The sequence below is a fragment of the Dryas octopetala genome, chromosome 1 (assembly GCF_963921425.1).
Source record: "Dryas octopetala chromosome 1, drDryOcto1.1, whole genome shotgun sequence".
Classification (NCBI taxonomy): domain Eukaryota; kingdom Viridiplantae; phylum Streptophyta; class Magnoliopsida; order Rosales; family Rosaceae; genus Dryas; species Dryas octopetala.
This window is the reverse complement of record NC_141366.1, coordinates 13,338,055-13,362,086: the sequence shown is the minus strand read 5'-3', so window position 1 is coordinate 13,362,086 and position 24,032 is coordinate 13,338,055. Positions and strand designations below refer to the sequence as shown.

General features: G+C 36.0%; 2 protein-coding genes and 1 pseudogene across 7 annotated transcripts; all 3 read left to right on the top strand.

Annotated features, from left to right (window-relative positions):
- Positions 1 to 1,781: 1,781 nt before the first annotated feature.
- LOC147298113 (cytochrome P450 89A2 pseudogene) lies at positions 1,782 to 3,472 on the top strand (annotated as a pseudogene).
- Positions 3,473 to 4,877: 1,405 nt separating this feature from the next.
- On the top strand, positions 4,878 to 6,709 carry LOC147298112 (uncharacterized). The gene is made up of 3 exons (XM_086229404.1): positions 4,878 to 5,038; positions 5,154 to 5,208; positions 6,363 to 6,709. The coding sequence occupies exons 1-3, from the start codon at positions 4,954 to 4,956 to the stop codon at positions 6,517 to 6,519; spliced, it is 297 nt and encodes a 98-aa protein (XP_086085530.1). The 5' UTR covers positions 4,878 to 4,953; the 3' UTR covers positions 6,520 to 6,709.
- A 1,471-nt stretch (positions 6,710 to 8,180) lies between these two features.
- Positions 8,181 to 24,003, top strand: LOC147298111 (B3 domain-containing transcription repressor VAL2-like). 6 transcript variants are annotated; one of them, XR_015120068.1, is made up of 11 exons: positions 8,181 to 8,845; positions 12,655 to 12,745; positions 12,982 to 13,090; positions 14,049 to 14,223; positions 14,465 to 14,564; positions 15,327 to 15,504; positions 15,915 to 15,994; positions 17,762 to 17,808; positions 17,970 to 18,106; positions 22,716 to 22,983; positions 23,500 to 24,003. XR_015120068.1 is itself a non-coding variant. In XM_086230122.1 (9 exons), the coding sequence occupies exons 1-8, from the start codon at positions 8,739 to 8,741 to the stop codon at positions 17,795 to 17,797; spliced, it is 876 nt and encodes a 291-aa protein (XP_086086248.1). In that variant the 5' UTR covers positions 8,181 to 8,738; the 3' UTR covers positions 17,798 to 17,808; positions 23,500 to 24,003. The 6 variants fall into 6 exon arrangements, 3 of the variants coding, with proteins under 3 accessions (XP_086086248.1, XP_086086246.1, XP_086086247.1); XR_015120070.1 differs by lacking the exon at positions 17,970 to 18,106; XR_015120069.1 differs by lacking the exon at positions 22,716 to 22,983.
- The last annotated feature ends 29 nt before the right edge of the window (positions 24,004 to 24,032 follow it).

The following is a 24,032-nucleotide window of genomic DNA, read 5'->3' as shown; positions in this document are numbered from 1 at the left end:
TTCCTTTGATTTTTGATTTTTTTTTTTTTACAAAAGGGTGTGCAAAAAGAAAAATAATGGTGTGCAAATAACAGCCCTCTTAATAAATTACCTCCAAATTCTGAAATTAAAACATTGTTAAATAGAAACCTAGTTAATTTGAATATTAAGTGAAACCTCAATCTATTATATGTCTAATAGTTATTTACCTGTGGTTCTTTCATTCCTCTTTGTCTCTCACTCTCTCCTTCCTCCATTTCTCATCGTTCTCTCCAATACTCTCTCTCTCTCTCTTTTTCACTCTCTCTCACATCTGCAATCAATTAGAAATCGAACTCAAAGATAATTTTAGGCTAATTGATCAACTGGGTTTAGGCTTAATAATTTTTTTCATTTTGGACTACAATTTAAAGCATCCAAAGATAATTCTAGAGTTTCCCCATCTTACCCTTCTCATTATTTTTATTATTTCTTTAAACTAAAAAAAACAAGAATGAAATTGGAAGTTGTGACTGGCCTCTTTCTTGGAGGCTAGACCAACCTCCTCCAAGATGGAGGCCGGCCATGGCTGGGGTTTTGAGGGGATATATAGGTACACTGGAGTATGGAGGTGGGTCGTTTTCCAAAATAGGAGAAATTCTTACTTATTGTCAGTGTACATGTAGAACGTCTTTCTTACAATAATTGATTTAGATCACAGCATTAAAGACTGTACAAACGAATTATCTCTCCAATATAACCCATACTATTGCAAATAAGGGTACGATGGATATATTGCAAATAAGGGTATGGACTGCCACTGCCAATTTGGCAAGTTTCTCATCTCCTGTAGTTCTTAACTCGTTGATGCCAACCCCTAGGCGTGTACATACTGAATTACACCCTCATCTCTGGTTGTTCTTGTTGATACTGGGGAGTGGGGCAAGGTACAGAGTCTGAGCGTGAAGTATTGGGCAAAATAAATTTGGCTTCCAATAATTGAAGGGGAAATCATATATAATAACTCCACCTCTACAGACAAAATCATATCTTCAAGAATCAGCATGATTCACAACTTGGAACGTCTAACCAATTCTTTATTCACCAAAAACCATTAAAATAAAAACTAATCAATTCTTTATTTATTAACTTTAGTTTGTTTCTTCCCTCTCTCAAGAAATGATCGAATCTAATATCTACCCAATTCGATCCTCCAGTCTTAACCACCAAACCCCATACCAGCCTTTTATCCACTAGTTTGCTACATATATGCATGGCTGATGACCCATGCATGCAGTAAAATATGATTTTTTTTTGTTTACTTATTTTCTTTGTATTAATTTTGTGATTATACCCAAAATGATCTTGTTTTTAATAGGAGGAGAATTGGTGAAGAAAAATATTGGAGAGGATCAGGTTCAAGTCTTTAAAGTTCACTATTAAAGTATCTATTGAAAAGAAGATTAAAGAAAATTTTGAAATTAAAGTTCAGACATAAAAATAATATTCAATATATATATATATCTATCAAAATTTTCTTTTTTATTATCTGGCACATACAAATATGTAATACAGTAATAATGTCCATTTTAAAACTCTTATATATTTATCTTGGAATTAGTAAAATCATAACACATTATTTGAGATTCAATCATTGAATTGAGAATACAAATTTGAGATCTTATTATTTATATACACATTCGGCAATCACAAGTCAGACACACACAGAGAGTTATTATATATATACCATCCCATGCCCTCTTACACCAGCAAACACATACTTAATTTGGCACCATCTTTGAAGCTATACTCCACGTACAGCCATGTGGTTCCTGATCCTGACCTCCCTCCTCATCACCTTCCTCCTGAAACTCACCCTCTTCCCCTCCAAACCCTCCAGCAAACTCCATGGCTCTCTCCCTCCGGGACCCCCCACCATCCCCATCATCGGCAACTTCATCTGGCTCTTCAAGCTCGCCGCCGGCATCGAGCCCGTCCTCCGCGACCTCCACGCCAAGTACGGCGCCGTCGTCTCTCTCCCCGTCCCCTTCAGCTCCCACCCCTCCATCTTCATCGCCGACCGCTCCCTGGCCCACCAGGCCCTCGTCCAAAGCGGCGCCGTTTTCGCCGACCGCCCCCCCGCCCAGCCCATCATCCAGCTCATTACCAGCAACCAGCGCATCATTGCCTCCGCCAGCTACGGCCCCACCTGGCGCCTCCTCCGCCGCAACCTCATCTCCGAGATCCTCAACCCGGGTCGGGTCAAGTCCTTCGCCCGCTCCCGCAAATGGGTCTTGGACATCCTCACCCACCGTATCCAAAAATCCTCTTCCGAGCCACAAGCCGTCCAAGTCTTGGACCATTTCCGCGTCTCCATGACCTGCTTGTTCATGTACATGTGTTTCGGGGAGAAGGTGGAGGAGGCCAAGATCTGCCAAGTCGTCGACGTCCAGCGCCGGTTTCTGTTGGGTTTGGTGGGAGAATTCCAGACCCTCAACCTGGGGCCCACCTGGTTGACGAAACTTCTGTTCCCCAAGCGGTGGGACGAGTTCTTCCGCATCCAGAAGCAACAAACCGACCTGTTCCTCCCTCTGATTCGAGCTCGGAAAGCCAAATTGAAAGAACAAGGAATTCGCAATGAAGACAACAATGAGGACTTGATAGTGGCTTATGTGGATACATTGATGGAATTGGAAGTCCCCGACGAGAAGCGAAAGTTCGACGAAGGGGAACTGGTGAACCAGTGCTCGGAGATTCTGAACTCCGGCACGGACACAATGGCGGTGACGTTGCAGTGGGTGATGGCGAACATAGTGAAATACCCATGTATACAGGCGAGGCTGGTGGGCGAGATTGAAGGGGTTGTGGGAAGTAGGGGAGAGGATGTGAGAGAGGAGGATCTGCAAAAGCTGCCGTATCTGAAGGCGGTGGTGCTGGAGGGACTGAGGCGGCACCCGCCGGGCCACTTTTTGGTACCACATTCAGTGACAGACGATGTCGTTTTGGGGGGGCGATACGTGGTGCCGAAGAATTCGAGTGTGAATTTCTTGGTGGCGGAGATGGGGTGGGACCCGAATGTGTGGGAGGAGCCGATGGAGTTTAAGCCGGAGAGGTTTTTGTTAGGGGGTGAGAGTGTTGGGTGTGATATTACGGGGAGTAAGGAGATTAAGATGATACCGTTTGGGGCGGGGCGGAGGATCTGTCCTGGCTGGAGTTTGGGGTTGCTGCTTTTGGAGTATTTTGTCGCCAATTTGGTGTGGAAGTTTCAGTGGAAGCCTGTGGACGGAGTTGGGGTTGATTTCAGTGAGAAGCAGGAGTCCAGCTGGGTCATGAAGAATCCATTGCAGGCCAATATATCTTCTAGGTTCAAGTGTTCAACAACTAATTAATAAATCACAAATTAAGATCATTACGATCATCGATAGCTTGATTATTGTCCTGTTAATTAAGATCATCAGAGACCTATTTAAGTTTGTAGTCTCTCTTTAGATTTCCCATGCATGCTGCCCTGTGTTTTGCACTACTTGATAATATAAACAATAAAACACATTAATGTGTTGACTGCTTTTTTTCACCATAGTGTCAACTGGCTACTTCAGCCACTGCATTATTGCTGCCAGATTTATTGGGTATGGCATCAACCTATGTTGGATTAAATCCCGCCATCACTCATTAAAAAAAAAAAAAAAAAACTTAAAAAGAGCAAACCAAACCATTTCACCCTCAAATAATTATTAGTATTTGCCATGACGTACTCATAACTCCTATTTTATATCCCAAATAATTTATAATGGTCTTTCGGCTTAAGTCAAACAAATTAAATAAGCAATATATAATGCCAGTGAGACATAAACAAACAAGCTAATTAAGCAAAAAACCATATATACTTTATGCAGTATTGAAGTGACATATATAATGAGAAATGCATGATTTTACCACTTTTGTACTCATATGAAGAAGCTCAGATAACACTCCTATGCACGTGAAAAATGGGGTGATGATTGAAGCATTTAATAATATCATTTCCTTACTATTTTGTTGACTTCATCGACACCGAAAATGATCTGGTTAGATAATTTACGATACAGTATGATAAAGATAACATTTTTTTGGCCCGGATAAGAAAACATTATCCTCACTAAGGCCCTCGATTGAGATTACGGTAAAGATTCAATAATTGGTTTGAATAATAATTCTTAATCATCTACAACAGTTTTGATATTTGGTAAAAAAATTAAAAATTATTTTTTTCTACAATTCTCAACTCTCTATAAAAAAAACAAAAAGTAAATTTTTAGGTGTTTTTGAAAGCTGCAGTGAATCACAGCAATAATAAATATTTTATTTTATCCATAATATCCTTATTAAATTTTATAATTTTTATTTGTTTATTTTAAATTAAAAAATATGTCTATTGTTAGTTATATTTTATATTGTAATAATTAATTATAATATTTTATTTGTACAATTAAAGTTATAATATACTTAAAAAAATAATAGGCATACTTATTTAATAATGTTGTTTTTAAAAAAATTAATGCTAATAAAAATTTGTAGCCACAAATTTAAAAAACAAGTAAAAAAATTTTTACCAAACAAATAAGCGAAAAACACTTTCAGCATTATGTCCATTTTAGTAATTATACAAAGTCATAACACTTTTACATTAACATTTACCAAACACTTTGATACTGTTTTTTGCACTCACAACACTTTTAAAAACATAGTTTACCAAACACTCAACTGTTTTATTTTACAGCTGACTTTCACAACTGTTTTTACTCACAACAATACCAAACCGGTCCTAAAACAAATTTTCTACACTGGCCCAACAGGTCTGTAATGTTAACGGCCCAATTGAAATACTGTTGCGGCTCAGCCCATACCCGCCTTTAAGCGGGTCTTCCGTGGCCGCTGTGCAAGTGTGCATGAGCTAGGGTTTAGTCCCTTACATCGCTAAGATTTTTCAGCTCTCTCTCTTCTCTCTCCAAAGCGATGGCGAAGAACAGGAACAAGAAGAAAAGAAACGGTACCGTTTCAATGGACATCACGGAAGAGCCCGTTTCCGATGTGCCTCAAGGTATTCTAATTTCTTCATATTCCATCGTTATAAATTTCTTCCAATTTTTCTCTTGGTTTTTTTTTTAGGTTGGGCAATTTATCAGTTTTTATTTATTTTTAATCTCTATGTGCAGCAATGGACACCTCAGAGTCTGTGGCTCATAACCCAAGTGATGGTGCTTCCAATTTGTAAGTATCAAGTATTAACAAGCAGCCATTTTTCATAAGGTTGTCTGGTACTCTGTTAATGGTGTCAATCAAGATCACAAATTTAAACCCTAAACCACACATTTAAGCATGATTTCATTTCAACAATGAACTAATTAACAATCTGACAACATAACATGTCAGATAGGATTAATAGGGTATTGCTAAATGATTGTGTGTGAGATTATGCTTTATGGGTTTAAGTAATTAATCTGTATGTGGCACAAAAGATAGGTTGCTTATTTCATAAGTTGCTGCAGAATTACAAATCTTCAACAAATTGATTTCATTCATAAAAAGTTTAGATTTTATTTTGTTTTAGGTTTCATTACGTGGATTAACCCATTTATATGAATTTTGTGATTATTTGCAAAATTCTGTCAATAAAGTCTAGTATGAATGTCACCTTAATTGGCTCAGATGGTGGTGTTGTATGGTGTGACAAACGTTGCAAACCATCAATTTGACAGTCAGCATATGGTAGTTTCTTGTCCTTAGTTCTGCAACAGAGGGGTACATCTACTACTCTAATTTGAAGCGTTTTTGCTTTTGATCTAGCCTGGTCACTTCTTCACCATGTTTTGTGGTTGAGAAGGAACTGTCTTAACACATTACTACGTGTATGGGGTCATTTGAGCATGGTTAGAATCTGTGATGAGGAGAACTTGTCTTTGTAGCTAGGTGATACTGCTACTATGGTTCTGTGATTGTTCATATCAGAGGTGCAGGAATAGGGTTCAAAGCATGGGAGGGGAGAAATTTGAGTAAGGAGAGGGCTTAATGATGTGGCACACGATTGTCATTTTATTCAGAAGTTTCTTCCATGAAAATAGGGTACAGGATTTTGGCAGTTTTGTAGTTTCTTGCCCCTCCCGGTTTTTTATGTTCTTTTTTTTTTTTCTTTCTTATGAACTCTTTCTTTGATCTCTGAGGACTAAGGATGACTAACAATGAATGAAGAAATTCTACCTCAGTCCATTCAGCTATACATTGTCTTTGTCTGTTCAATTTCCATTAAATGCTTCTGTGATTGAAGTCATTGTGATCTGCCTTTCCTGGTTCAATTTCCAGCTGCTTTTTGAATCAATCCGTTTTCTTTTCTTGCACCTCCTAATTGTGAAATTTTTCTGTAACAGAAAGACAAAGGGAAGAACAATGAAGAGAACGAAAAATGCCCGCAAGAAGAAAGCCATAGTAAGAGCTATATCTAAAAAAGAGAAGGCTGTTGAGAAAGTTTTGAAGCATGAAAGCAAAACCTTGAGAAGTCAATCTGCAAAGTTGCTATATGACTGAGGATTGCGGTCAACTATAGTGTTTGTTATAGAAGGATTTAGAATCGTCAACTCTTTTATGTGATCCCTTATCAGTTTCTTTATAATTTTCTTCGTAGATTGCAATTTTGATAGTGAATGTAATTAGTTGAATGTTTATCTAAGTCTTTGTAATCCATAGATCAATATATTTGCACCAAGATTTTTACTTATCGCACCAGCAAATTCTATAATATCAATTTTACCCTTGCTTGCTCAAATTCCTTAAAGTTTCTTAAAAAAAAAATAAACAGGGTCAGCCATGAGTGGCCTTACTGAGTTTTAGTCAAGCATACTAAAACTACTAAAGTTTGACTTGTATTTTAATTTTTAAAGGAGGTTAATATTTTGTTTGATTTTGACTTGTTTTTTTTACATGGTGAGTTCGGATGAGCTACACATGATACGAACTCAAGCTCCACATGATATTTATTCAATCCTACTTACTGCAGTTCATCGGCTGTGTATATAAGTTATATAACTATATATTGATTTTAAATGAATTAAGCTGTTACACTTTCCCTTTTCACATGAACCACCAAAGCATTTCATCAATATTATGAGTTGTCAAACCTCATGGACAAATGGCAAGGATTCAAATGCCAATAAATAGATTTGTAGTGTCATAATAAGGTTGTTCGCATTAACTCAACCTATTTATTATTTGTGTCAGCAAATTGTCTTGTTCAAGTAACGGTGGACTCTAATCTACTAATTTTGTGTGAATTTGAGTTGTATTAATTAAAAATTGTCACCTTTAAAAAGAATGAGTCGAAATAAAAGGCGGACCGATATTAAAGGTAACGACAAGAACAACGCAACTTGTTATAAAGACTACTCGGTTGGAGGTCATAATAGAGTTATTAAAACATTGTAGGTCGATGGTACCGAGAAGCATGAAAAGTTTATAGGCCAAATTTTTCTCATAGATAGATAAAATCCGTCTCCTTTCAGGTTTACTCACTTTTGCGTGCAAAACATATGTTTCAAATTTGTTAGTATTGAAAGAGTTTTGGCCGGCATCACATCGATACCACTTTGAAAGCCCATTTTAGTCTATCTTGTAGGGATTTCGGCATGGTTTTGTCGGACATTTTTGTTGATACGATAAATTATATCAACAATAACTTTGGATTTTATTTGATATTTTTTTTCTTGTTGTAGATCAAAATTCTCTACAAGATATTGCTACTTTCAACATTCAGGTATGGTCACTTTTTCTACTAAAATACTTGTTGCAAATTTACTAGTGTTGTTTTGATTTAAGTATTGAAGGAGTTTTTCCGGCATCACATTGATACCACTTTGAAAGCTGATTTTAGTTTTAATTTGTAGGGATTTCGGCATAATTTGGTCGTGGATCTGACAAATTGTATCAACAATAATCGTAGATTTTATTTGGTATTTTTTTTGTTGTTGTAAATTGAAATTTTCTAAACTATGGAGGACAAGAATTTTCCTTTTTTTTTTTTTTTTTTTTTTTAAGTTTTGCAGCCATGTTTTAATCATGAAATTTTAGAAATTAATATTTTTTTGTGAGGAAATTTTAGAAATTATTCTTGTTTTATGAGGAAATTTTAGAAATTATATATTTAAGCAAAAGGGCACATTGTACCCGAAAAAAGGGCCCATTTTGAGTGATAGTTTGATACACGTCCGGGAATCTTCTGACCGGCCTCATCTTAGAAAGAGGTGAAAAAAAAGGAGGGAAAACCATTGGCCATGAAGACGTAACCGTCGCGTAAGGCAGGGTCTGGGCGGTTGTTGTGCATGAAACCATCTGTGTCCACCTGGTCGATATGCAGAGCACCTCATGTCATCTTTGGTTCTCCCTCAGGAAGCTTCATTTTCCTCAACTCTGCTTCCCTGCCAAGCCGCCCACCGAACAAAAATAAGCCTCACCCCCAGAACTCCGCCACGTCGGCCCAACCAAAACCATCAACCAATCAGCGGTCCCAAATCCCTAATTCCCCTTTTGACTCCGGTCCGAGCGACCACAGATTACACATTGTCCTCGTATAGCCTTCGCTGTCACTGAGATGGCACTGACTCACACTCATAAATACTCACTATCACTATCCCTATCTCAAGTCTCTCTCACTCTTGCTCTCTCTGCCTCTGCCTCTGCCTCTGTCTCTCTCTCTCTCTCTCTCTCTCTCTCTCTCGCTCTTTCACTCTCTTTCTCTCTTTTGCTTAGCTTCCATGGCTACTACCAAGAGATGCTTCTACTGCAACGCCGAGACTGCTGACTACTGGGATGGCTGGAAGATGAGCAACGGCTCTTTTATTCAGCTCTGTGAGAAATGCGGGTCAGGCAAATTTTCTTTTACGTTTTTATTTCTCTCAAGGCTTTGGCTTGTTTTGATTGTATGTGATATGTTGCTCTATTGGGATTATATTACAGTGGCCTTAAAGAGATACTGATATACGTTTTGATGGCTTGGATTCTATTTATGTTGCTGTGGTACATAAATTGTTTTGTTTTTTTTTTTTTTTTTGGTATTGAATTAAAAGTATTTCTATGTGTGTTTTTAGACTTGTGATTAATGTGGTTCAGGTTTATAGCGATTTAATACTCTGTTTGGTTTGTCATAATGTTCTTTGTTTTTAATTTGTAAAATTTGTTCATCTTTTTGTGGTAATTTATATTGATTTGGATTGATTTAAAAACAATAATGTAGTCTGCTGAGATTTCTAGTTGAGACTTGGGTGATACGATTTCATTCCAATTAGCATATGAATGAAGAGAGTAGAACGATATCTGGACTGTTGCTCCATGTACCTTGAAAGGGAATGAAGATTGAAGGCTTCGAACTTAGGACCTCCTACAACCAGAGCTCAGATACCATTTTATATAATGACTGAACTCTAAGAGTTTAAGCTTTGGGGTCTAGTGGTTGTCTAACAAATGGAACATAACATAATATAAATTTATACCACTTTTTTATTCTCTTAGACTTTAGGATATAAGTAGGACTTATTGATCTTGAAAACTTGGAATTGTTGGTGTTTTCATATAAATCCTTGGCCCTCCTACTCACCATTCAACTATTAGCTTCAAGGCTTTTACAAGCTCGTCGGAAGGTTGCTAGCTCCAAGGCTTAGTCTCAAGGCTACATACTAGAAGGCCTACATGCAAGAGGGCTACTATCTACAAAGGCTACTCTCTAAATATCGCAGACTAAAAGGCTAAGGAATAGAGGGCGCGTTTTAAGAAATTTCCATTTTTTTTTCAATGGAGAAGATGACTTTTTTCTAAGAAAGCACTCCAATGATTCAACAAACGAGTCAATTCCCCTCTGTGCACCTCACATCGTAAATGTGGATATTTGATTTATGAAGAAGATTATGGAATGTCTCTCTTCAAACATTTTTTAAGTATTTTTTTTTTCCTAATTTGTTACTCCAAAAAATCCCAAACATTACAGTTCCTTTTAGTTCTCCAACATCCATCAAGTTGGTGTAAGAAAATTTAAGGGGCATATGCATCGCTCAATGGTATGAGTAACAACACAGAGCTACATAGTAAACTTTTTCTCAATGGTCTCCAACTTACTCTTGTTGTTGTGTGTTCCTTTTTCCTCGCCTTTTCGTGAATCTACGTTAGTAAAGCTAAGTGAAATTGATTTGAAGATCAAATTCAACATTGATCAAAATCCAAGGTTACCGATATTAGATAAGGTTATGATTGTGAAACTCATGATCTACTATCTAACATCTATTGCTTTTGCTTTTGCTACTTATCAAAAGCTAAGTGAAGGTGACTGATCATCAACACAAAATAATTCAAACCAACACAATTGGGCTTTGAGATCTCTTGAAAATACATTCCTTCTCCAAAAGTCTCCCAAAATGTTGTTCATTGGGAAAATTTCAAAATAGTTTGATGGTAGATATCTGTTAGAATAAAGGTCTTATTATCACTAAGACTTTAACAACAATGCCTCATCTGATAATGAATTTGAGAACTCCTCCCTTTGTATGAGTTTATAGATTGGAACCACTTTAACACAACATATGAAGCAAAACATTATAAGAGAACACCAAAGAACTTAGTTAATTCATTTGGAAGGCACAATTAAGTGTGAGAGTTACTTGCTTCCGATAAGGATTTATTAGGGTTAAAAGTTGGTAACTAGTGTATCATGGAAGGGAACTTAATTTTTTTCAGATTCCTTTTCGATTATTGGCCATCTTTTACCATATTGTGGCATGACAAATGGAATTAAGGATAAAAGTGATTGGGACAAGGGTCTTGATCCCAAAAGAGCGGATTAAACCCACTGTTGCATTTTCACTCTACATTGCAGGCTATAACTTGCTTGCTTGAAGGCTCATAAGCATTGCTGGAATACTACCGAAAATAAGATTAGGTACCATCCAAAGTTACCTCTTAATCATAAATAGGTGAATTCATTATAGAAAAAGTTCATGGAACATGTTTGTAGCCCTTTGGATATAACCATGTACTTCATGAAGCCATTCTTGAACAATGTTGGTGGCTAATAGTTCTCTAATGTAGCGGCTTGGGATAACGACGGGGAAATGTGGTCTTGAGCATGTTATTCAAAAACACGTTCTCAATCGAATTGCAGGCAACAAGCCTATAACTTCCTTGCACAAAACCAGTGTCTTTACTAGTTGGTAGTTAACTAGGTCTAGTGAATTTGAGATTTTGAGAAACATAATTAATTTTTATGTGAAAAAGAGGGAGAGGAATGATATTAAGAAAATAGGAAACGTATGATTTGTGTTAATATAACCCTAGAGGGGTTTAAATAGATAAAATGCCTAACTTGGAAAGATATAACCCTAGAGGTATAAAGGTGAACTCATTGTTCCATACGTTCCTAAACTGCATCTGCAGCCCTTACAATGCAAAGCTATATTAGATGAGACTACACTTGGACAATATCTGTGGATCGCAATCTTCTCATGTTGCCGCTTGCGACATAAATACAAGTTCTTGACTTGAATGAAGTCATAACATGGTAGTTGCATTAGAAGGTGGAACAAAGTCACTTCTTTTTCGAGGAAGTCTAACCATAACATGGTAATCTAACAAAATCATTTTCGATACAATCAATTGTATCAATATGGTAGGGAAGAATAATATAACATTTGAAAGTCTGGAGATTCTTGGGGTTGAGTGACTCGATACAAGCCACAAGTGTGGACAGAGTTTATTCCACATCAGAAATGTGACTCAACAATCTACCATACATAAGTTGGGTGATCCACTACTAATAGCACTGAAGCCTTTTGAGATAAAACCTCACACCTAATGAGTCCATTGGGCTAGCTCTCACCCTATTAAGGCAAATGTCCAGGAGGCGAATTTCTTGTGGGATAGAGTGCATTTTTGGGCTTCATTACAGGCATCGGTTTTTAAAGAGTGTGTTTTGTGCTATGTATTTGCTGTATTGGCAGTACCTAGGTGGATGTTAGAGATTTTTATTGCACCTTCGGGGGACTGCTTATTCACTGCCATTGCATTTGTTCCAACTTTTTTCTCATAAATTTCTTCTGTTTCTTATTAAAAGAGATATATTAGTAAATCTTAATCTCGAGATGTTTGAATGTGGGAACGCCATTTCTCACTAACTCAACAAGGCCTAAGGCAATTTTCTCTCTCTTTTTTTTTTTTTTTTTTTGCTTGAGATAAAACTCATTAAGTTTCCTTGCCTTGTTTAACTATTTTGTGAATGATTAAATGGTAGAAAACTTACTTTGTGCTTGTATTTAGATTTCTTGGTGTTATTATTATTTGTTATCTGCCTCTCTAGTTAGGTTTTCTAGAAAAATAAATATTGTCATTGAATTTTATATATAGTTTTTTGTTATTTTTTTATTTATGAATATAGGCATGCCATCTAGAGAAGTCATTTAATTTATTAATAGGTAATTCGGATTAGTCTGATTAGTAATCAATATCCTCAAATTGTTATATTTAATATGCATTTATTGTTGTATGAAAATGATCATTGCTTTCAATGACAATGGTAAAGTTTTTGAATAGTGTGCTTTTTACATGGTTATATAGTGAAGCCTGAAAGTGCAAATATGATAAATATTCTTCATAGTTTTTGGTAACTGACTTAATCCTTTGCAAATTTAGTTTTGCTTATGTGAATGGGAGATTTTGTGAAACCTTTCATTTGGAAGGCGAAGAAGGTTCTGGTTGGAGGGATTGTTCTCTTTGTGGGAAGGTGAGCTAAATACTTCCTTCTTTTTTATTGTTTATTGTTTTCTTTTTGTTTTTTTTTTTTTTGCAATTTTTTCTTAGATCTGCATGTGGATCAATATAATTTCTATTGAAGGTTAATTCACATAAGGATTTTTTATTTTGGTCAGAATTCACATAAGTATTTAAATTCTAGAATTTTCATTTTATTTTCCATCAATTTTTTCTTGGAATAAACTAATGATTGATTTTCTTATGCAGCCACTCCACTGTGGATGCATTGTATCGCAGTACAAGTATGAAACACTGGATTCTCGAGGCGTAGGTTGCATTGAATGTTTACTAGAAATTGAAAAGTCAACTGAGTCAGGTGAAGTGATAACTGGTGTAATTGTTTATACAGCTTATATACCTTAGCCATAATTTTCAATTAATATTTTCTAAAGCCTTTAGGCTTTTCGCATTTGGTATATAATTATATAAGAATGCTGATTTAGTGCTTCAATCTATGCTTTTTGGTATTTTGATATTTCCCTTGTTGAAAAATAGTGTGCTGGATGCCTGAGGGCACAACATTTATATCCACCCATATCTGATGCTCATGTGGAGACTTATAGAATAACTCAACTACTCTTAACCTCAGAAGTCTTGAAATTGTGACAGTAGTCAGAAAATAGATTATGTACATCTAACACGGTAAATTTTCAAATATATGCACGTGTCTATCTAGATTATCAGAAGTTTGTGTCAGATTCCTGATTCCCATGTTAAATGTGACACTTAATGTTTAGGTGCTCAACTCATACGCTTGAATTGAAAATGTCTCAGGAATTAAAAGAAAAAGTAAAATAACACTTTGTTTTATTACTTGAAAGGCAAAGAAAAGAAAACAACAGAATGTAAGAAATGGTAGTGAGCAGAAGCAAAATATCCTTTGTTTCCTCAATTTTCTTGGGCAAGGAAAGTTGGAGGAGAAATTAAATGAAGAAACACTGAGTTACAGAATTACAGTTTGCTTGTTTTTGTTCTGAAGTTTTGACCTAACTTTTGTTCTTACTTTTCTCTTCAAGCTTGTTGTGATTCCGAAAGAAAAATTTTCAAAACTTTCCTTATTGATTTCCTTTCTTCTCTTATCACTTGGAAACCAATAAATTAAATAAAGTTGAAAAGTATTATACTGTATAATTTCTCTCCCCCATTCTTCTCCCCAACCACAAATAGAGATGGCTTGCAATTCTGTGCTATTATACTGGTAAAAAATATTGCTTCAGTAGAATGACTGTATGAGGGAGTGACTACTCACTCTAGTCGGTCCTCTGCTATTGCAGCTGTCAACTGCAAGACAGATCCAACAGCATTGTCGGATTCATCTGATGGAGCAGATACAGCTAGTGACACCAGAGGTGGAAATGAAACACCTAAAGTGGATGCCTCCGTAGAGAACCATTTAAATCCTCAAGATCTGCCTAAGATGATTGAGCCGGTGCAGAAAATCTCTGGAAAGTATCCACTAATATTTTGTGTCAAAGAGGATATTTATTATATTTCATAATTTGTCATAATTATAGAAGTGATTTTGTTTGTTGTTTGAATTCATTCCAATTACAATATAAGATTGACATCACTTCCATGCAAAAACTCTTTTTTTTTTTTTTTTTTTTAAATAAGAAACAAAAAAACTCATTCTTACTATATATTCTCAAGTTTTTGCTTTCGAATCCGTGAATCCTTGACCAAATCTGAGCTCCAAATCTGATGTTATACCCCTGTTTGAGAAGTCATTAACCGCAAGTGATGCTGATATCAGGAATGCACGTCTTGTGATACCAAAGAAACAAGCAGAGGTGAGTCCCAAAGCTCCACAATATAAGCTTTCAAATCATTTATAATTTGTTTCTTTTGTACTTTAAAGATAATCAGTCTTCATGGTTTTGTCCTGTACTTCAATTCATAATGAGGATGGCTGCTGGTGCAATATAAAGGGTGGCACCTCAAGCCCAACAAAAGCTTGAGGGATCTGTGATTTTTCCTTCAGAAAGCTTTTTTAGAAGAGGGTGCACCATATCATTCTTTTGGAAATGTTGTTGCAATATTGTCCTAATCATATCCTTTGGTGCTGCATTTGATTTTACTGTTGATAATCTTCATCATTATTCATCTTTAAAAATTTTGAAAAATCGTCAACATATATCATTTTATACATGTGAATTGATAAAACATATTTGAGGTTGAGCAGTCATTTTGGCCATACATTCAATTAAATTAATCTCTAAGATATGATATTCTTTCATTATGCATCTCTCACTCTCTCTCTCTATCTCTCTCTCACACACACACACACACACACACACACAAAATTACCATTATAAAGTAGAAACAGCATGAATGTGTGTAGCAGAGCAAAATCCTTGCAGAAATAAAAAAAAAAGTAAAGCAAAATAGAAGAGAAGGGATCTTAGGAAGGGGAAATAAAATTCTCCTTGTGCATTTCTCTTTTGTTAACTGAATCAGCTAGGTAATTAGAGAATATAAATTTCAACAAGCAACAATATATTACATGTTTGTCTTTAAGCTTGAAGTTTGCTGTGTTGCTCCCAATGATACAGGGTTTTCTTCTGAAATTTTTTGAAGCACAAAGATTCCCCGTTACAATTCAGGATACAACGGGCAAGGACTGGGAAGTTAGATTCCGTAGTTGGAAAAATGGTAACTGCAAAAGGATGTATGTAGTAGAAGGACTCAAGGATTACATGGTCTTGATGCATTGGAAAGTGGGCGACAAAGGTATTTTATATAACTCAGTGTTCAGCAACTTGATAAGTTTGTACTTGATGGTTTTGTTCATGCTGCTTTTAATTTATTATTTTTTTTCTTCTGTCAGTTTTTGCTTTTTAGGACTTCGTTAGACCCTAATTTTAAGCTAATCTCAAATACTGATTTGAAGTAAAACTACACTCAACTAATTGCCTTGACCTGTCTATTGCTTTTGTATCACTGATGCTACATGTTTGAATTATGTTCTCAATAATATCGATATCAATGATTTAATTATCTTGAACACTTTTTCACTGTTATACTGGGGAGTTCCTGAAAGCTTTCCTGGGGGTTTAAACATATACCCTTCTGAGCTATATATCCTATGCATAAAACATGATGTGTCCTAGTTTTGTGATCAAGATTGGTGCATTTTGCAGTAACATTTCATCGTATGGAACCAGAAGGGAAGTTAGTCATCGGAACTAAAAAGACTTCAGCTGTTCCACCAGCTCCTAAGGTACTACATGCTACAATATATAAATATAAATATATATATTTGTTAATTAATATGTGAAATGGAGCACAATGCTTGATTAAGACAGCAAAACCTTTGCTGGTAGTACTTTTTCTTACATAATTTCTTGTATGAGGACCTGCTAGATGTCTTTATTATGTTGATAGTTGAGTGGAGAGCATTTATAGCTCTAGATCAGGGATTATCTCTATAGATCACGAACAATCAATTAAAATTAAGCTTGCTTTTCTGTTCGCTCTTATGTGAATTCATGCCAAATTCCTAGGAGGCAGAGGCCAGAGGGTCCAGACACATAAGAGTACTACCATGAGTCTTTGCTATTCAAACTATAGTAACTTCTGAGAAACTCTCACAATTATCTCAGATTATTAGAACCAAGGAAATTGAAATTGATCCCAAAGATAAACAACGTATCCTTGATGAATTTGGAAAGAGGAGAAATTTTTTCTTGCTATATGATTAGGATTCAACGTAACCCTACTAATCATTTGTCCCGGATAACTGTTGTTGGCTACACGAGTCTCTCTTCGTCACTAAATTGGGATCTTCAACACAATTGTTCCACTACTCAGTCCTATCTTAGTCCTAATTCTCCTTCACATATTTGACAATCCTTCTTGACTACTTTTACCCGTTGTAGCCTCCTTTAGTCCTTTTTACTTCATCAACCAAAGTCGAGCCACCATCCCATACTGGTTTAGTCTTAAGTCTTTGTTGCACATGATCAACCCATCTTATATGCATTCCCTTAAATTTTCTTTGATTGGCGCCACCCCTAAAATGTATAAACTTATTTAATCATCCCTACTTCTAACTTTTCTCATCCTGTCACTCAACCATCTTAACATCTACATCTTAGAAAGAGCCATTTTATAGAAATATCGTTACTGAGATGCCTAACAATTGTACAATGGAGCAAGTTGGCCTTACAGGAATCCTATTAAGTTCCTCCTAACTTTATAGGATTTCCGTGATTGCTTGATACTCTATAATCTATATGAACTCTTGCATATTATTATTATTATTGTTGTTGTTGTTATTATTATTATTATTATTATTATTATCATCCATCCTACTTCAATTTTATGGTCACATCCTTATATTTTCACCTGTATGAATGGTTTGTCCAACTCAATAAAACTGATCAATGTTCAGTTTTTATTGATGATCAGTTTTTACTATTCTCTCATCCCTTTTGTACTTGTTCTAAAGTTACATCACAATTAGGATTGTAAAGTTACATTACTATTAGGATTGTAAAGTTACATTACTATTAGGATTGTAAAGTTACACACATGCCTGAATTGATTTAGATACAATAAAACCTTGCACTAGACTTGTCAAAACTACATTCACTATATTAAAGGGACTATATGATATCCTCTAACATGCTAAAAATTAGCTAAGCTATATACTTCTCTCTTAATGTTTTCATATGATATCCAAGGGGAAGTTGAAGTAGACAGTAACCAGCGATTCCATTATATTCAATTTATTATCTATGAAAGGAAATGTATAAATTTCTGATGCACTGTCTTGCAATATATGAATATTTGATTAATTTCCAACTCTGGATGATGGTAAATTTTCAATTGCAACTTTAACATTCTCTTATGTCTTTGAGAAATTGGTGTAACATATGGATGTGCTTGATGTTGCCATGATATCTATTTGTCCTTAGTTTTTACCAAACGAGTGAGCTACTAAACTATTATTAAGTAGTGATGTGTGATATCTTTTCTTCTACAGAAAAAATCTCCGATACTTAGTAGGAAACAAGCCTAAAGAGAGACAAGGTAAACAGCTTGTACGAGTACTCAACTATAATTTCCATGTATAATTTGATTTTATAAATTTAATTGTTCATTAAAAAAATATATATATCATCATCCTTAAATTTTGATTCTCCTTTCCAGATTTTATACTGATGTGCTAAAACAAGTTATTATACACCCAGGACCAACCTTGTTCTTTCCTTGGATCCTCAGAAGGTTTATATGGAAATTCAATCAAGAACGCATTGTCAGTTGTTACAGAAGCCTTCTGTTGCTCTTAGGATAATCAAACTCTGTCAGCTTGCAAAGCAAAACATAAGTAATTTTATTGATGCAATATTGTGTTTTTTCTCTAAAAAGAGTAATCTGAAAGGATAGGGTCAGAAAGGAGAGGATTTTTCACTAAAAGTTTCAGCCATATATACTTGGGATTGTTTCAGGTATAAAATATTATCTTTATCAGTGAAAAATGAAAATGCCATCTTTTCACAAATTTTTGGGATCCTTGTATGCTCGATAATGCTCCTAACCACAGTGGTTTACTCTTAAGAGAATCATCAAGTCTTTTGTATAAGAACCTTGATGTTATGGAGTAAAGCCTTGATTAAGAATGTTGGTGGTCAGTGTTAGGTCAGTAACAAATATTTCTGATGGATTTGATAACCACCCCAGTTCAAAAATTGAGTATTAGCCTATTAGGTCAACTGATCCCAGTCCCACGTCCCTCATTGATCTACGGATAGTTTTTATCCTTAGCATAAAGAGAGAAAATAACATTTTTAAGGTTTTTTTCTGTTATAACCCACATGCAACTGGGAATGGTCTTTGCATGGATCAGTGGTTCCTTCTTCTTCTTTCTTTTATTTTTTTTTGGGTCAGTGGTTTGCTAGAAAAAGGAGTTTATATTTAGTCATCCTATGATGTCTGGAAATAAAGGAATAGATGTGCCTTCCATGGCTGTGACTTATGTTGTTGTTAAAATAGCCTATGCTGTTGCCGTGTAACTCTGTGGCATCTTGATCTTAAACATCGTAGATTTATGTTTCTTATTTTTTACACAATATAGAGCTTTGTGTCTCTATTTGCTTTATAGATTAAGCTAACTACAGTAGAAATAATATCTATGATGGCTGAAGAAGTGAAAACCTAGATTATACAATTTTCAAGGATTCAAATCTTGGATAACTGTTGCTAGTGTGATCATATTACTAGAAAATCATCCCTTATTGTAGCTTCCTGTCTTGCCAACACTATCTGTGGTTAGTAAAAGAAAGAAAGAAACAACAGTTGTAAATAATCTTGTAATACATTCTTAGAAGCACAATATAAACCTTATGACATGTCAAAATACCTTGATCTTTAAGGTAAGATGTATGTTTAAATTTACCCTTTGAAAATTGAAAATTCAACATAATAATCTAGGTTCAATTTAGTAAAAATAGGGAAAAAGAAATCCAGCAACACTGGCTTGTCCTGTAAAACAACAGTCAGTTCTAAGTTAGGTTAGTATATAGTAAAAGGAATTTTGGTGATAAGAACGCACTAAGAAAATGGTCTTGAATTTTCCTGTTAGGTTGTACCCAGAACAGGCTAGGTGACTCATTCGAGTCCTCACCAGAAATGACTATTGCTTAGACATCGTATAAGGAAAATTCTATTATACCGTACGGAGGTACATGCTATTGTTTGAAATCTCCTATATTGACTCTTTGTGATAACCCTAATTGCACATCGACTATGCGCTAGGAAGATCTAGGGTATTTAAGCAAGGCCTAGGTAGTGTCAACTTCAGCTAGTTTTGGAGGAGGCCTTGGGTTGTTACAAATGTTATCAGAGAAGCCCAGCCCATTGCGGCATTGCCTATTGGGGATTCAAGGGCCATGATTATAATGACAGTTCCCTGCCAATGAGGGAAAGGACACTGCCATGATAGTTCTAATGACAATTCCAGGATTATAATGACAGCTCCCTGCGCTACGGAATAACGTAGATCTATTGGCAAGTAAATGGTTGCATCCCACAGTAGAAAGTCCTCTGGTATATGTGATTGCCCCCTGGGCGAGGACACCAAGATCTAGAAGAGGGAAGATTCTGATACCCTAAATCCTACATCGACTATGCGCTAAGGAGATCTAGGATACTTAAGTGAGGCCTAGGAATCCAAAAGAGGTCTTGGGTTGTTACACCATTCTGAATAGATCATGAATAAATTGCAACACATGTGAAAATATATCTTTGTTTCTAAATTGAAAATATGCTACAACACTACCTAATTTATTTTAAATCCTCCCTCTTAATGCCACCCTTTGCATGCATTATCCATTCAGTAAATCCTGTAATAGGATAGGACCAAATGAATTTGAGCATAACTTCAGAAATGAAAAGAGCAAGTATTGGTAAGTGGTTGGCCAGTTGTTATGCATTCAAAATATCTTTCTGCTTACATATCATAACCCCCCCCCCCCCCTCTCCTTCCTGAAATAGCTTTAGCAACAAGGGAACAAGGGGTACCTGAAGATCCCTGCCTCTTGTCCCTTCTTGGAGGCCATGGTGAAAACCATTATGATCAGGCCAACAGATCTCCCCTAAAGATTCCACATTCTAGATCATAAAATTTTTTTGGATTGAAAAGATCATCCTCAAAATGGTGGTGTAAAGAGGTTTTGCAATCACATATTGGAAATTTATCGGTTACTCTTATACATCTATGCATCTTATACAACATAAATTTGTGAAGCATGAAACAGTCAGTTTTCTCTCATGTAGAATATGGGCTCTGCACTCTTTCACTTTTGCATGCACCCTGTACTGTAGCTACGATCTAATTTTCTTCCAGGTTTGGTAAGGTGGTTAAATTCTGAAAAAAAGAAGAAGAAGAGAATATTGATAATATGGAGTTTGTGACATCACCTTATGTCCCTTCTATACTGAGCAAGCTACACACCAAAAATTTTAATGAGAAAACAAAGAATCTGGAATTTAATGGAAAGAAAAAGGGTGAAAAGGTAAGGAACTTAGTTCATTCTTCTGGAGAGAAAGGGGGGGGAGAGAGAGAGAGAGTACTGCTTTAGCTTTTTGTTTTTTAGTTATTGAAAACTCAACTTTCACAAACTGATTTTGGATCACAGAATAAGTTGGAGATTAATGACTTCCATTGCCTGGTGCCTACCCATGTTTTTGCTAGAAAACATACATGCCATGCAAATGGATTGTTTCACCCGCTGATAGTTAAGACTATCTTCTAAATTCTGGTGTCTGTATGATTTAATTCTTTCCTCTAAGTGTTACCCATCTGCTCAGTATTTTCATGTGCAGATGACCTGCTACATCAAAAAAGCTTTTATTCATAAATTGAATATCTAACTGTCCGGAGAGTCTTAAGTAGTACTAAATTTTATATTTCTGACATCCTTGCTATCACAACCAATCTGCCAGTCACACACTTTAGTTCTTTGATTGCTGGATGCATGGTTTTACCATATGATGCTGTCCTGGTACTCTTGTCCCTCTCTTTAGGATGGCAATAAATCAGGCTAATACGTGTTGTCCTCCAATATTACTTAGATGCTACCAGAAGGGTACTTTGGAGGCTTTGACAGGAAGCTGCAAAGTTTGAAGAGTGACTAAAAGTTGAAATTTAAACAATTTAGACTGAGGCTGGGAATTGAAAAAAAATAATTGAAGTATCTCATTTTGAGGTATAGAAAAATCCACTTTCTGCTGCTTAATTAACAAAAATCCCCTTCCTGCCAGTGCTGTTATTGGTCTTTCCATAATCAAGGATGAGTTATAGTTCCTTTTCTAATTAAAATCTAATATAACAAAAAATTCTTGAAAATGAAATGTGGCGGTACCTAGGGGAGAGTATAGAACTTCTAATTGTGCATGGATCTATGTAGACCCTTATTTTTTTTTTTTTCTTTAAATAGAGCATCCAATTGGTTACTAAGAAGTAAGAATTCATCTAGCTTTGACAGTAAGATATGACAGATTCCATCTCCAATCCAGATAGCTCTGCTTTTTCAGTAATCCTTTGTTTGCAAACCAACAGTATACAAAGCTTATTTCGTTTTGTTTCTTAGGTATGTTGATATTAAATTAGTCAATAATTTTTTGTTCAAAATTCATTAAAGCAGAGCTAGCTGTTGGTATCCTTTTAAAAGTTTCAGAAATAGCCTATCTTCAAATCCTCTTCATCTTATCATATTATTTCTTTTTCCCTATTTGAATTGATATCTAAATGTTGAGAGTAATGTGGAGCAATGTCTCACATCAGATAACTAGAGCTTAGCATATGTGCTCATAAGGTCTTGGGCCTCTTCACCCATTGCCAATTGGTTTTGGGTTGGATGCTCAAAGCCTAAATTCCTTCATGGTATCAGAGCAGGTTCACTCACTTGTGTTAGGCCGAGTGGCCACACGTGCTCCACGTCACCTAATATGAGTTGTCCACGTGTTTGGCTTAAGTGACGCCACACGTGCGGGAGCGTGTGAGAATGTGGAGTGTTATCCTACATTGGAAAAGTATAACCTTGCATAGTGGCTTTGACATGGTATCAGAGCCGATGGTTCGTATTCCTCGGCATTAATGAGGCCCAACTGATTCTTGTGACCCGATGTATCCTGGAATTGGTTGGGTTTGCTATGTGGCATATGGACTCTCGTTTAGTGGAGTTTGGTCATGTAGAAGTGGGCCTAACCCTGGCGTGGAGAGGGGGTGTTAAATATCCCACATCACCAAGATATGGTCGGGTTTTGCACTGTATAAGCCCTTGGGCAGTCCTCTCCTTACAAGCCGGTTTTTGAGGATGAGTTAGGGTCATGGGTTTAACACATGCACTTTATAGTTGGTCTCGTGTGGGTTTTAACACTAAAATTTATACCGTGACTTTTTTATTTTAATTCAAACGTTCTCGCTTTTCTTTCAGACCGTGGCATTTCCATCCTGTTGACTCTTACATTGTGTTTCTGACTTTATTTGCAACTGACGAGAGTCTAAGACCTTATCTTACATGGGTGCTTATCTTATCAAGATGGACCTATGAACAAGACCTTTGGCATCTGGACCCATTTCTAACATAATATTGCTGAAGCTGTCTACAATGTTGTTACTGTGTTTTGAGGTTGATTTGATGCCCTTCTCTACCCTGCACTAAGAAAAGCTTGCAGTGCAACATTATACGATTTGGAGATTGAGCAAGTTTTCTAGCTTAAGCTGTGAACACCTACAAAGTACAAACACAGTTACTTTGGTTATCTTTATTACTTCTTTTTAATGTTCTTTTAGTGAGAGAGAGAGAGAGAGAGAGAGAGAGAGAGAGAGAGAGAGAGAGAGAGAGAGAGAGTAAAAAAATTTGATCCATTTAGACACTTATGCTCTTGGTCTCATTGCTTGAATTCATTCCGCAAATCAAAACAGATACTCATTCTCAACTTGAATGCCTTCCCTTATAGTCAGTCTGTGCTCATGGCTTGTGAATGACATAACAGACCAGACCAGTTTAATATACATTCTCTTCCTCTATCTTTATACTGATGCCTTTCTTATTACAGTTTAAAAAATTACTTCCCTCGTAACTATAATAGTATAAACTCTGTAAACAATATGTGTTTTTCTTTCTTGCTTATCTACATTCTGCAGTGTATATCTAGTCCTATGTAAGACCTGCAGATGAACCCTGTAATGAGGTGTAAATAATATCGGTTTTACAGGATTGAAGCCCAAAGAAGCCAATATTCATGGTGTACATGTATCTCGTGGACTTGCTAGGTTCTGCTGTGTTAGATAAGTATTGGAGGACAACCTTGCCCAGAACGCCGGGCCACAAATTTCAACCATGTCATGGATAAGCTGGTTTGCCTAAGCTGTTCTTGGAATTTTGGAATTACATAACGGTCCCTTGAAGTCCAAGTATTGCTCTTGGTTTGTACCATAGCCTTTGGGAGAAATGATCCATCCCAGTAGAAGAGGAAAGTCAAATACAAGATGAATTTTAATAACAGTGTATGTATTTATGAGTTTTGATGAAATGGTTGTATTTATGGTATCAGAGAATGCTGCATTATCCAGATTGACTTGTAATGCCTCTCTTTACTTTCCATTTTACTTATCTGTTTCATTTGATCAGGTCATTTTTTGTTCCGAGTACTATTAGATTTTGGCTATAAACCACTAATATTGCATTGTAAGTAACAACGAGATTGGCGAATTTGGACTTGAACATTTTGATGTTGTCTATGGGAAA

Coding starts and splice junctions, on each gene's coding strand:
- LOC147298111 (XM_086230122.1), top strand. CDS start 8,739: ATGGCTACTACCAAGAGATGCTTCTACTGCAACGCCGAGACTGCTGAC. Junction 12,746..12,981: donor ATTGTTCTCTTTGTGGGAAG/GTGAGCTAAATA, acceptor TTTCTTATGCAG/CCACTCCACTGTGGATGCAT. Junction 14,224..14,464: donor GTGCAGAAAATCTCTGGAAA/GTATCCACTAAT, acceptor ACCAAATCTGAG/CTCCAAATCTGATGTTATAC.
- LOC147298112 (XM_086229404.1), top strand. CDS start 4,954: ATGGCGAAGAACAGGAACAAGAAGAAAAGAAACGGTACCGTTTCAATG. Junction 5,039..5,153: donor CGTTTCCGATGTGCCTCAAG/GTATTCTAATTT, acceptor CTCTATGTGCAG/CAATGGACACCTCAGAGTCT. Junction 5,209..6,362: donor AGTGATGGTGCTTCCAATTT/GTAAGTATCAAG, acceptor TTTCTGTAACAG/AAAGACAAAGGGAAGAACAA.